The sequence below is a fragment of the Bos mutus genome, chromosome 7 (assembly GCF_027580195.1).
Source record: "Bos mutus isolate GX-2022 chromosome 7, NWIPB_WYAK_1.1, whole genome shotgun sequence".
Lineage (NCBI taxonomy): Eukaryota > Metazoa > Chordata > Mammalia > Artiodactyla > Bovidae > Bos > Bos mutus.
This window is the reverse complement of record NC_091623.1, coordinates 56,707,515-56,719,651: the sequence shown is the minus strand read 5'-3', so window position 1 is coordinate 56,719,651 and position 12,137 is coordinate 56,707,515. Positions and strand designations below refer to the sequence as shown.

The 12,137-nt window shown below is 50.7% G+C and overlaps 1 protein-coding gene across 1 annotated transcript in view; it reads left to right on the top strand.

Annotated features, from left to right (window-relative positions):
• ELAVL1 (ELAV like RNA binding protein 1) overlaps nt 1–7,492 on the top strand; it is a 37,167-nt gene extending 29,675 nt beyond the window's left edge. Inside the window, exons 5-6 of the mRNA XM_070373773.1 lie at nt 3,093–3,318; nt 5,940–7,492. Of these exons, the coding sequence (XP_070229874.1) occupies nt 3,093–3,318; nt 5,940–6,264 (551 nt within the window). The 3' untranslated portion in view covers nt 6,265–7,492. The remainder of the gene's footprint in view (nt 1–3,092; nt 3,319–5,939) is intronic.
• Nucleotides 7,493–12,137: the final 4,645 nt, after the last annotated feature.

Sequence of the window (12,137 nt, the reverse complement as noted above, 5' to 3'; positions counted from 1 at the left end):
TGAGTGGGGTGTCAGGGGACCTGGAGCGGCCAGTGATGGTGGCCCGCATCCCACTTCTGTGGCCCTGCTTTCCCCAGTCCTGTGTGGACTGCTGGCCTCTGCTCATCTCGGTCTAGCCCTGCACTGCTGAGCAGGGCCCGGCTCCCACTCTGGAGTCCACCCACCTTGAGGGCACCTCCCCCACCCCTGGGCCACGGAGCTTTTGTCCCCAACATCCTGAGGGCGGTCACTCCTACAGGCAGTTCACTCACCTGTTTGCTGGAGATTCTGCCCTCTTTCCCTTTGCAAGGCTGCTGTCTCCTAGATTTTGGGAGACCCTCAGGCCTCCCCACCAGCTTCTGCCACTTATATGTGGGCCCCCACTCCACACCCCTGCCTGTCTTTAGGAGCTTTGCAAGAAGAGGGTGCAGGAGATGTGAGGAGCCCCCAGGGCCTCCTCTCCACAGCCCTCCCCTAGGCCGGAATGTGACGCTGGAGAGTAGAAAGCAAGCCCGTGGGCCTGTGGGCTCCCCTTCTCTGCTCTGGAGGATGCCACTGCTCAGTGCTCCTCTGTTGGGACCCTCTGGAGCCCAGCAGCCAGGCCGCGAATGACACAGAGCAAGTCTGCATGTCAGGTTTGCTTTCATGTGACGTATGTTTTAAAGAAACAGAGACGCGCTCAAAAAACCTTAACCCATAATTTTTTTAAAAAATGGCCTGAGTAATTAAAAAGAAAAAAACAGATGGTCTGGTTAATTAAAAAAGAAAAAAAAAAAAGAAAAACCATAATTTCTGAGCTGACAGAAGTGTTTTTTTGTTGTTTTTTTTTTTCTTTGCTTCTTTATACATTGTAATTAATGACTTTTATAGTTGGCTCATCTAGAGATGGTGCCATTTAGTGGTCTCTGCTCTTAATCCAAAAACTCTAGAGGAAAAATAAAAACTCATCTTTAAAATGTATACATTCATCCAAGCATTGAGTTTATATTCCCTCACTTTAAGTAACTTTCTTTTACTTGGGTTTTCTTGCTTTCACTTGGGCAGTTTTCATTTGATAGTCATTTTACAAAACCAGACAAGGAAGCCACACTTGCACACACACACTCTCTCTGCTTGATCGCAAGGTCTTCCTAAATAGAGTGAGACTGTCCCCTGCAGGCAGCTTTCTGTGGGAGCCAGCCAGCCGCGGCTTCCAATGAGATTTGCCTGCAGTTAGATCTCGTTCGGGTTCCCATCTGTCTAAGCCATCGTTCGTGTCGTTAAAGAGTAAATAAAGAGTGTATGCCAAGTACTTGTTTTCAGGTGTTCCTTCTGAACTAAAATTTTAAAATGGGCTCAGTCTCTAGACTGCGCCTGGCACATGTGAATCTCCGGATCTGGTCTCACTGACTCAGTGAGCATCTCTGGCTATGTCCATTTAAAGTTCATACTTACATAGTCATGGAGCCATGGTGGGGGCAGCCTTGAGACTGCCAGGGGCCACTGTGTGGCCTCCCAGGGTGCTGTGCTGGGGGCGCCCCCAGGAGGGAGCATTTCCCAGTTGGAAAGTTGGGGTGTGTGCTTTAGGACTTGGCATTCACAGTATGTTACAGTTGTGGCAGAAGAACCCCTGCCTGAATGCCCCTGACTTCCGTCTGCTTGTTTACATGGGGCCCACGATGTCTCTTCCCAGTCAGAACAGAGCGTGGGATTCTATTAGTAGGCCCCAAGGGGACACCACTTCTGGCAGTAGAACTTGTCATTGCTGCCCCTGCCTGGTATGCCTGAGTCCCCCACACCCCTCCTTGGCCCCCACCCTGGGCCCATCCTGGGGACTATCGATGGGACCCTGTGGGACATGGGAGCCAACTTGGGGGTGTTCCTTACACTCACTTAGCCGGTAGTCCAGGGCCCTGGGCTCTTCTGCTCTGATAACTGTCATTCACCACCTGGTAAAGGCCTCAGGACAGCCTGTGACTGGCCGTGGAGAGTGAGAACGTCCAGGGTAGGGCTGTCTGCCACAACCTCCTCTCCAGGGTGCTCCCCCACTCGCCCTCAGCTGTCACCTCCACACTGCGACCTCCACCCTTGACCCCAGGAGAAAGAGCTGGTTCTCTTCATGGCTCCACATTGCTTCACCCCAGCCCCACCTCATTTCTCCATTTCTTCAAGGGACCAGCCCCTGTCATTCCTCCCAGGCCCAGAATGTGGGCAGAAGGAGGGTAGAAGGTGACTGAGCCCACTCCCACCTGGTTTGTTCAGGTCTCACCCTCATGCCAGGCTGACCTGGCCCTGCCTTCAGCAGTTGGGCCTGGGATTCAGGCAGCCATGTTCTTGTTCCTTCAAGGGCTGGGGCAGCAGCAGAATCGGGGGCTTGCCTTCAGGAGGCCCTGTCCAGGGACCCAAGGCAGCTGAAGGCAATGATGAACATACCCAAGGCAGGGAGCCTATGGGTGGGTGTCAGCACTGCTGAGGGCCCTCAGAGTCAAGTGAGGCCAGACTTTTCCCAGAAAACTTAGAATATCCAAGAGGTGAGTGAGGTGTTGGCGGCAGGAAAGAGCCACCAGGGGGCAGCTGGGTTACTCAGACTCCACGTCCTTCGGAGACTCAGGAGGCTGAGTCAGGCACTGAGCAAATGGATTAGATCAGGCCAAGCTGGGAAGGTGACCTGTGAAGGCCTGGCGTGGGTATGAGGCCGGATGGCCGGCAGGCCACGGGAGGGAGCACCCTGGGGCAAGGGAGAATTCCTAACTGTCCGCCCACCCCTCAGCATGCCGTGCACCGGCACTGTGGTGGGCCCCGGACCTCCACAGTAACAGAGGATAAAACGTGGCTTCCTTTTAAAAAAGAGGTCTGGGGCATTTCTCCGGGATGTTGTGCCAAAGTGTCTTATTGCGCAGAGGCTTCATTGTTTCTTCAACTCAGAAGAAAGTTTGAAACCTTAATCTTTTATTAGTCATTGTTTGTTTTAATTTGTTCATGTTTCCATATTTAGGTTTAATTTTTGTTTCTCTCATTAGCCAAGCATCCAGTTTAAACCACAGTAGGCTGACTGACTTGACTTTTGCTTTTCAGTTTTAAAGCTCCTTGCATTTTTTTCCCCCTAACTCCATTTTTGTTGGTTTGTTAAAAAGGTTTGTCCAGAGGGGTTGCGTTTATCCGGTTTGACAAACGGTCGGAGGCAGAAGAGGCAATTACCAGTTTCAATGGTCATAAACCCCCAGGTTCCTCCGAGCCCATTACAGTGAAGTTCGCAGCCAATCCCAACCAGAACAAAAACGTGGCGCTGCTCTCCCAGCTGTACCACTCACCAGCTAGACGGTTCGGAGGCCCCGTCCACCACCAGGCGCAGAGATTCAGGTGGGTCAGGAGGGTGCACTCTTCCTGCCACGGCCACACGTGCCGCATCCAGCTGCTCGCAGCCTGCTGGGCAGGCACTCCCGGGCTGCAGGAACTGCTGCACACTGGGCTGATCGTGTCCTGTCTCTGTGTCCCCTGCCCGCCTCAGAGGGCTATCTGTGTGGAGCCGTGTGTTTCCATCTGAGTATGTCTCTAATGGGAGTAAAAAAGGTGGCACAGCTCCAGCTAGCTCCCAGCGCCTGGCACTGCAGCCTGCAGTTCCTCAGGACAGGCAAGCGGACCGCAATACGGAGGAGCATCCTGTATCTGGGGAGGAAGGTGTAGCCTGAGTTCACTGGAAGGCTGCTCTCCTTCCAGAGTTCTAAACAGGTTTTAGACTTTTGATGAGCAGCCCAAGGGCAAACCTTTCTTGTCCACCTCCTTGTGGAGTCATTTGGTGTCTAAATATTACTAATTCTGCTGTTGAAAAGCCCCGTCCTAGAGGTGGACTGTTTACCCGCCTTCCTTAGCCTTTCCACATAAAACAGTTCTAGTCGCCAGGATGTAGTAGAGCAGAGACGAGTAGAGCTGGTGACTTGGACTCTGAAATCAGCTGTATTACTACCTCATGAACAACAGAGAGGCCCACAAGCTGGCCTGTCTTCGTTGGCTTTTCAGGTTTAAAGGCACAGCTGGGGAAGTGGACAGAGGTGAGCTTGATCCAGTTTGAAAGTCAGATAGCGCAATCAGTGTCACTGTGGATCTGGTGGAGGGTGTAGATGGCCAAGTTCAGGAAGTTACCTGTGAACTCTGGAAAACCAGAGAGCTCGGGGGAGAAGAGAAAGGGAGACACGAATTCAGGAAGGGCCAGGCAGGAGAGTGACCATGACCTCCAGGGACAGACAAAAGGAAAGAGCAAAGAGGGGAGGTAAGAATAAGAGGGAGGAAGACCCAGAAGAGGAGAGAGTTTGCAGAAGGGCCCCCAGATCTAGGATCGGATGGGTCAGTCTACCTCTGTACCATCAGAGGTAAGAACGGGGGCAGTTCACGAGAGTTGAGATGGTCAGCTACCACTAGCAGGAGACTCGGGAGTGAATGAGAATGAACTACACTGTCAACAAGACAGCGCAGTCTGTCTTTTTGAACAGCCTTGGATCGTTTTCAGTTTAACGGATACGTCAAGGTTTAGTGAACCACTATCATAACTTGGGTCCACATCCTACAAAAGTTAGAGGAAACGAGGTTCGTTTAAAACTCAGACCTCTTTCCAGTTCTCACTGAAAAGCAACTTACACAGGCACTCTGGGGCCCTTACCCACCCCCATTTCAGTGATTCTGTGGTCTCACCACTAACAAATCATTTAACCAACTCAGACATCCGGTGTGTCTGTTTAACGTCATTCCCGCAAATTCAAAATCACGGCCCACGGCACGCCTTGATTCTTCATCAGTGGTCACCGTTCTGTCAGTGGGCTGCACCCCAGGGGGCTGGCCACTCTTCTCCAGAGTCTGTCCAGGGAGTGAATCTGTTCAGTGGCACTCGAAGGCACCCTGCTCACCCCTGGGTCAGACCCACACCTCAAACTTGATTGCGTTTTGGAGCAGGTAGTACTTTTCCAATTGCATTGTGGGGCTTCAGAGATGCTGTGTCATGCTCAAGGTTTCTCAACTGGTCCTCTGACAGTTAACTTTTGTGTTTTTGAAACATCTCAAGGGCCACATGGCTTCAGTAGCAATTTTGTCATCTTCCTTCATCGTTACTGCCACGGCCATGATTTGTAGGCTTATTTTTATATGACTAAAAGTGTTTCTTTAGAAAGGGGGCCCCAGGGGCTTCCCTGGAAGTCCAGTGGCTAAGACTGCCTTCCAAGGCAGGGGCCATGGGTTCGATCCCTGGTCAGGGGACTAAAGTCCCACATACTATGGGGTGCAGCCAAAAATTTTTTTTAGAAACTGGGTGGTCTCACATTTTTGGTAAAGCTTGGTGGACTTGCAGTCCACAGCCCAGGCCCTTCTGGGGTGTTATGAGCCAGCAGTGGAAGGTTGTCCAGAGCTGTGCTCTGCTGCAGTGGCCTTCATGGGTGTATGCTGTATGCAGACACTGCTTGGCTGTGAACCCTTGGAGAGGGAGGGTCCTGACGAGGTGGGGGGTACAAAATTCAGAGAAACAAGAAGATTCAGCCCTCCCCCACCCCAGGCAAACACACATACATACACAGACGTATAGGATAAGGAAGGGTTTCCCTAGAGGGAGCTGGGAGTGTAACAGTACCTAGGAGGATGTAGAGAAGTTCCCATCTTTTAAAATGTGGGAAGTACAGGTGTGACTAAACAGGACCCCCCTCCCCAGAGTGGGAGGGGTGGAGGGAACAGCTGGTCAGAGGCCACTACAGGCCCCCTCAATGGGGGAGGCGGGTTGAGGCTCTGACCCACTCCGGGCAGCCAGTGTCTCCTCAGATCCCATTCCCTATGGAGCAAGGAGCCCGTGCCCTCCCTCTGACACTGTATTGACTTCCGCTCAGTGAAAAACTCTGATGGTGCCCGAGGTGGGGGGCTGCCAGCCCAAGCGCCCCCATGGGCCACGTGTCCACGCGCGGGCCCACCTTGACCCTGACCTGAACGCTGTGCTCTCTGTTTGCTAGGTTCTCCCCCATGGGTGTAGATCACATGAGTGGGCTTTCTGGTGTCAATGTCCCGGGCAACGCTTCTTCGGGCTGGTGCATCTTCATCTACAACCTGGGCCAGGATGCCGATGAGGGGATCCTCTGGCAGATGTTCGGCCCGTTTGGCGCCGTTACCAATGTGAAAGTGATTCGCGACTTCAACACCAACAAGTGCAAAGGCTTTGGCTTTGTGACCATGACAAACTATGAAGAAGCTGCCATGGCCATAGCAAGTCTGAACGGCTACCGCCTGGGGGACAAAATCTTACAGGTTTCCTTCAAAACCAACAAGTCCCACAAATAACTCGCTTACGCTTTTTTTTTTTTTGTACGGAATAGATAATTAAGAGTGAAGAAGTTGAAACTTTTTTGTTAGTGTACAACTCATTTTGCGCCAATTTTCACAAGTGTTTGTCTTAGTCTAAATGAGAAGTGAAAAGGTTTTTATACTCTTGGGATGCAGCCGACATGTTCAAATGTTTGAAATCCCACAATGTTAGACCAATTTTAAGTTTCTTAAGTTATTTCCTTTAAAATATATATTAAACAGAAATCTAAATAGACTGCATTGACTAACCAGTCCCTCGGGATGGTGGTGAAACTGAAGCATGCTTTAACTTCCGAGACTGTCTAACACGCGTTTCATTCAATGTCTCCACAAACTGGATAGAAACCAACAAGCAAACAGAAATGATGTTTTAGTTTTAGTTCCTAAAGATGTTAGACAGATGCTGAGTGCGTGTTTTTCTCAACCGCTTCCACATTTTAAGCGATTTCTGCTTCGGTTGACAGGAAATTGCTTTCCCAAGCAGGTCCCATTGCCACCTGCTGCTCACTCAGCTGAGGGGCCCCGGCTGTGGCAGCGGGCCAGTCTGCCGTGGGCCACCGGCGGGAGGGGGACCGCACGCCGGGCCGGGCCAGGCCCTGCGGAGGACACGAGGGGTCTCCTACGCCCAGGCGCCAATGGGAACGGACCAAAGAGTTTCAGGGGAACTCCAGTGTATTCCAGAGTCAGATCTCAGCTGCAGGCACGCCTCAAGATGCCTTGCTCCTCCGACACCCCGAATTCCTGTCCACACGTTGCATGCACAGTGCCCCCACAACAGCGGATACTGTCGACCCCTGTCTTCGCTCCAGTTTCCGAGCGCATTGACCACAGCTCCAATGCGTCAGATAGCTCTATTTTTTAACGACACAGAAACATTTGAGCATTGTATTTCTTGCATCCCTTCTCGTGAGCGCTAGGCTTTTTTCTATTTTAGTCGGGTTTTGTTTTGAAACTTTGCTCTCCTGTGAACACTCAACAGAAAAGTACTTACTTCCTGACAGTTACCTATTAACAAAAAAAACAAACAACAACAACAAAAAAACACCCTTTGATTTGTAGTTTTAAAGATTAACCCTCAAAGTTCTCTTCATAACTGCCTTGACGTTTTGGGTTGTTCTGTTAATTTTCTTTTGCTTTTTTGTGTTTTTTGTTTGTTTTTACTTTTGCATTTAAGACCATTAAATTTGATTTTGTTTTGCTCGAATTTTGTTTTGTTTTTTATTTTACCTTTTCTTTCTTTTTGGCTAGGTAAGGTTCAGACAGCCCAGCATTCAGGGAGGATTCGTAAAATTTTAAGCAACAAATATACTTGCCTCAAGACAAAGCATTTCCGGATCTGTGATGTTAGGATTGCGCCCGCACAGGTGGAGTTTTTTCCCAAACGGGGAGTGGGCAGGGAGAGTCCGAGAGAGGGCCTGAGAGGTAAACAGGCAGGGCCCCAGGCTCCGGGCAACTCCTCAGGAGCGTGATGTGATTTTTTTTATAAATAACCAGTGTATGAGAGAGTCAAAACCACCATAATTTAGTACCAGCGGTTTTTAACCTTGACACGAGAGACTAATAAAGCATGTGAACGATAGGCTGTTTTTTAGTTATCGATATCATGGAATTGCGGCTTTATTTATTTATTTATTTATTTAAGTGGAAGTCACTGGGCTGTAGGCACAGCCTTCCGCAGAGTGGGTCAGTGTTCTGAAACACCACCCCACTCCCGCCCTCGACCATTTGAGGCTGCCCGTCCCCCCATCCCTTCCCTCATGCTTTACTGAGGGACTGCCAGCCGCTTACCTGAGCCTCCCCAGTTTACCATGCAGCCCTCTTCTTACCCCACAAAGGGCCAAGTTCATCCCTTGAGGTCTTGTCTCACAAGTTGGCCAAGTGCCACGGAGGGCCTCCTCCCTCCTGTAGGATCTTCCAGATTCTAAGTCCAAGCCAGCTTACATGCCTCCTCCTGGATCCAAGGCCCATTTGCCCGGACTTGACATGAAGAGGGTCCCCACTGTGTGTACCCCAGAGCACTCCACACCCCAGGCCTGGGATGCTCTCCTAGAAAAATATACCATGCAGGTGGTGCCAGCCTCGGGCTAACATCTTCTCAGAGCAGGTGAGGCTCCCCGTCCTCAGGGTGGCCCTTAGGCCTCCTCGCTGACACAGCCTGCCAGCCCACGCTGGCATGCAGTCTCCTACGAGAACTCTGTCAGAGGCCTGCACTGCGGAGCGACAGGCTCACAGCCAGCACCATAGCCCGTCCCCTCGTCCCCTCTGTTTTATTGGGATCACATTGGTTTTCCTGATGGTAGCACACATGAGATGGAAACGTGAAGCGCATACGGACCTCTGCGAGTTGCCCAGAGTATCTCAGTAAATGTCTCGTTTTACGCGGTCCCCACTCTGAACAGCCTTCTGGCTAAAAACCCTCATGTGTTTCTTTGGGAGTTTTAATTTGCGAGCGTGCAGGAGGATACTGCCTTTGACACGTTCTACTTCCGAAAAGTAATCGTCACTGCCACGGAAGTCCCAGATGCTGGCCCTGTGTCCGAAAAATTCATTACATCGCTAAGCTTGTTTGCAAAAGGAAGACCTCATTTTTTTTTTTTCAAGTCACAATCTGAAAGAAACCATGTTTAAAAAAAAATTTTTTTAACCTAGATCAGTCATATTTGTATCTTGTGAAACGAATGCTCTCCTTTTCTTTAAGAATTTTGCTGAAAAAGAATTGAGGATAAGATGATGTTAATTTATGAAAACTTTGGTTTGGCACATAAATACCAAAGAGACTCTGACTGAATTCTCTTGGCCTGTGTGACTGGCCCTCCTAGTTGTTCACTCAGCAGCTGCACCTCTGTGTACCTGGTTCCAGTCAAATAATCCACTCTTTACCCCTCAGCTCTGCCTTTCTTCAGCTTTTCAATGTCATACGCCAAGCTGTGGTTTTCTGCGCTGGCTGTGCCTCTGGTCACACATCCCGTGACTGCGACATCCTCCCCCACTGCCCCCCCCCTCTTGCCAGAATAGCCAAAGGCTGGGCTTTCTCAGCCGGCGGCACCTTCCTTGTTCCCCCAAGGTGAGTCTTTCCCTCGCCAAGGGCAGCTGCCTTAACCTCCGAGAGTCTGCGCTTGGCGTTAGTGCTGGAAACCCACCTTCCAGGCTCTGAACCTCGCTGCTGTAGGGAGCCGGTCCTTGTGAGCTGGCAGCTGTGGTGGGGAAGCCCTGCTGGATCAGACAGACGTGAGAAGCCTGAGACAGCCATTGGCAATAACTTAGCCAGTTGGCCTCCAGACTAGGGCCGTGGACTGACCCCAGTCTGCCGTTGGCCTTGAAAATCAGAGTTAATGTCCCCCTGGCTGTCCCATTTTGCATCCATCCCTGCCTGACACAACTTCCCTGTGCTTTCCACAGCCGTCCTGGGCTGGATCACAGAGAATGAGACCAAGCCACCAAGGGCCCCTCTTCCCACCCCACGACCCCCACCCCAGCCCTCCTCCATCTGAAATCCCTCCCATCTTCCCAGGACCCACGGTACCTCCTGGGACCTGAGGCAGCACCTCAGGAAACACCTGCTGCTCATCAGATTCCCAGGCCCAGCCCTCACCCCAAGTCCTGAGAGCCCTCCGCTGAGTGGCAGCGGGAACTGACGCTTTCTTGCAACGGCGGTAGGACCCCCAGCAGGGGTCACATTTCCACGCCTTTTGAGTTTGCCTCTGACTTCTTAACGATTGTATTTTCCCACAACCTTTTGGTGACAAGAGTCAGTTTTCTGCTTGGTCGTTAAATAACTTAACTCCTCGTAAGTCCCCGTGAGGACTGAAGTTAGGCTGACCGGTGGTCTGCAGCGACCCGGGAGGACTGTGTTTCACTTCTGCCAGGAGAGAAGGCTTGTCCGTTGGTCGGGGCCACGTCTTTACTGTGTAACGTTCCGTGTATAGTGACTTGCTCTGGGCCGGTGGGGGGCACTTTCCCAAGTGGTTCCCACGTTGTACAGTAGATGGGTAGACCTTTTGTATATTAGTATGTTTTAAGTTATTGGTTTGTTTTATATAAAATAATTTATTTTTCAGGTACCATTTTTCATTTTAACTTTGTTTTTACATGGGTTTGTTTTCAATAAAGTGTGACACTGCTGTCCAAAAGCCAACAATAAAATGAATCCCATTGTGTTCTTTGGAGATTGCTTATGTAACTAGCTTTTTTTTTTCTTTTCTTTTTCTTTTTTTTCTTTCTTTTTTTTTATTTTCAGGGAAAAAAAATGTCCTCCTCAGTTTTCCATCCCCCCAGTTTGCCTTTTTATCCTTGTGAATAAATGTTCTTTAGTGTTTTAGGAGGAAAAAGCAAACCTAGATTTTGATAATCCAGAAGACTTCAGATTAATAAAGAAACTTTGAAAGAAGACCATTTTTCAAAATTTTAGTGAAGTGTGAATATTTTTTGTCAATGGCTTTCTCAAAGAGAATGAAACTTTTGCACCATTTTCAGAGTTTTTATAGAGATGCCAAATTGATATATTTACATGTAATGAAAACATGAAAAAGTTTTATTAAACAATTGTTCATAGCTGTGTAGACATTTTAATTCAGTTTTCAAAGCTCTCAGAGTGTATTTTTGGAGTACGGAGTGCTCACAGTGTGGGGCCTTACGATTCCAAAACAACGCGATTGTCCGAATACATAGTCCTTCCCGCAGGTATCAGGTTTGTGTTAATCTCTGTATGTTAACTATGACTGGAATTCTGTGATATTTTGGTAATAAATGAAGTGGGATCGTGGAGACGTGGTGGTGTGGGGTGACGGTGTGTGCCTTGTAAAGCAGCCATCGCCGAGTGAAGCGCCAGTGATAGCTGCCGGTGACTCCCTGCTTCCTAGTTCAGAGGCTGCCCCTCACCAGGCTCTGTGCTCGGGGAGGCAGGGAGCCCTCGGGACAGCCAGCCCCAGGGATGACTCTAGGATGTATCCTGTGCCCAGCTCCCTTGCCACACACCACTCTGCCTAGATGCCACCCCCCCACCCCCACCCCCGCCCCCCCCACACGAATCAGCTCCCTCCCCTTGGAGACCTAGAGACCTCTCCCTTCTCCAGGCTCAAAGATTTGTGAGCCCCCTGTCTTGTCCCTGAGTATTGCCTATCCATCTGAGCCTCTGGCCATTCCGAATGTCTTCTGACACTTATCCCCTCGGGGGAGGGCAGGTGAGTTCTGACTCCCCTAGAGGCAGGACGATGTGTCAGGGTCTCAGGGTCAGGGTCTCAGGTTCGCATCCTGACTCCACGCTGTCCTCAGTAGGCAAGTCCTTGACTCTCCTCCCCCAGCCTCAGCATCCCCAGCTGTGAAATGGGGTCCATAGGATCCTCGTGGAAAGGAAAACAAATCAAGTAGGTACCGCAGTCACCACAGCTGCTCTGAATCCAGGGGCAACGCTGGGGTGGGCAGAGAGAGCAGCCCCCACCTGACCCTACCCCTGGCTCCCCCACGCTCAGTGGGCTCAGCTAAAAGCCTTATGTACTTCTCCAACACTTACGGGGCCTCTTCTGAAGTCATTGGGTTTCCTTTTGTGAGTGTGTGTGTGTGTCTTATGGTCCTGCATTGCGCTCCCTCGGAATACCCAACCCGTGTCCCTCCCGGATGGTAGAGGCAGGTCGGCACCACCTGGGGAAGGGGGCCGGGCTCTGGCTGGAGGTGACTCTAGGGGTATCCCTGGGATGTCCTGGGGCCTCCAGCAGCTCCTGCGGCATCACTGTGCCCCAAAGAGGAGGGGTCTGTGTGTCAGCCTTTCCTGGCCAATTGCAGACCTTGGTGTGCATCCCCTTCCCCAAGGGGTCTTAAAAAGCAGATTTGAGGACTCCTGGCACTCTGCTGGT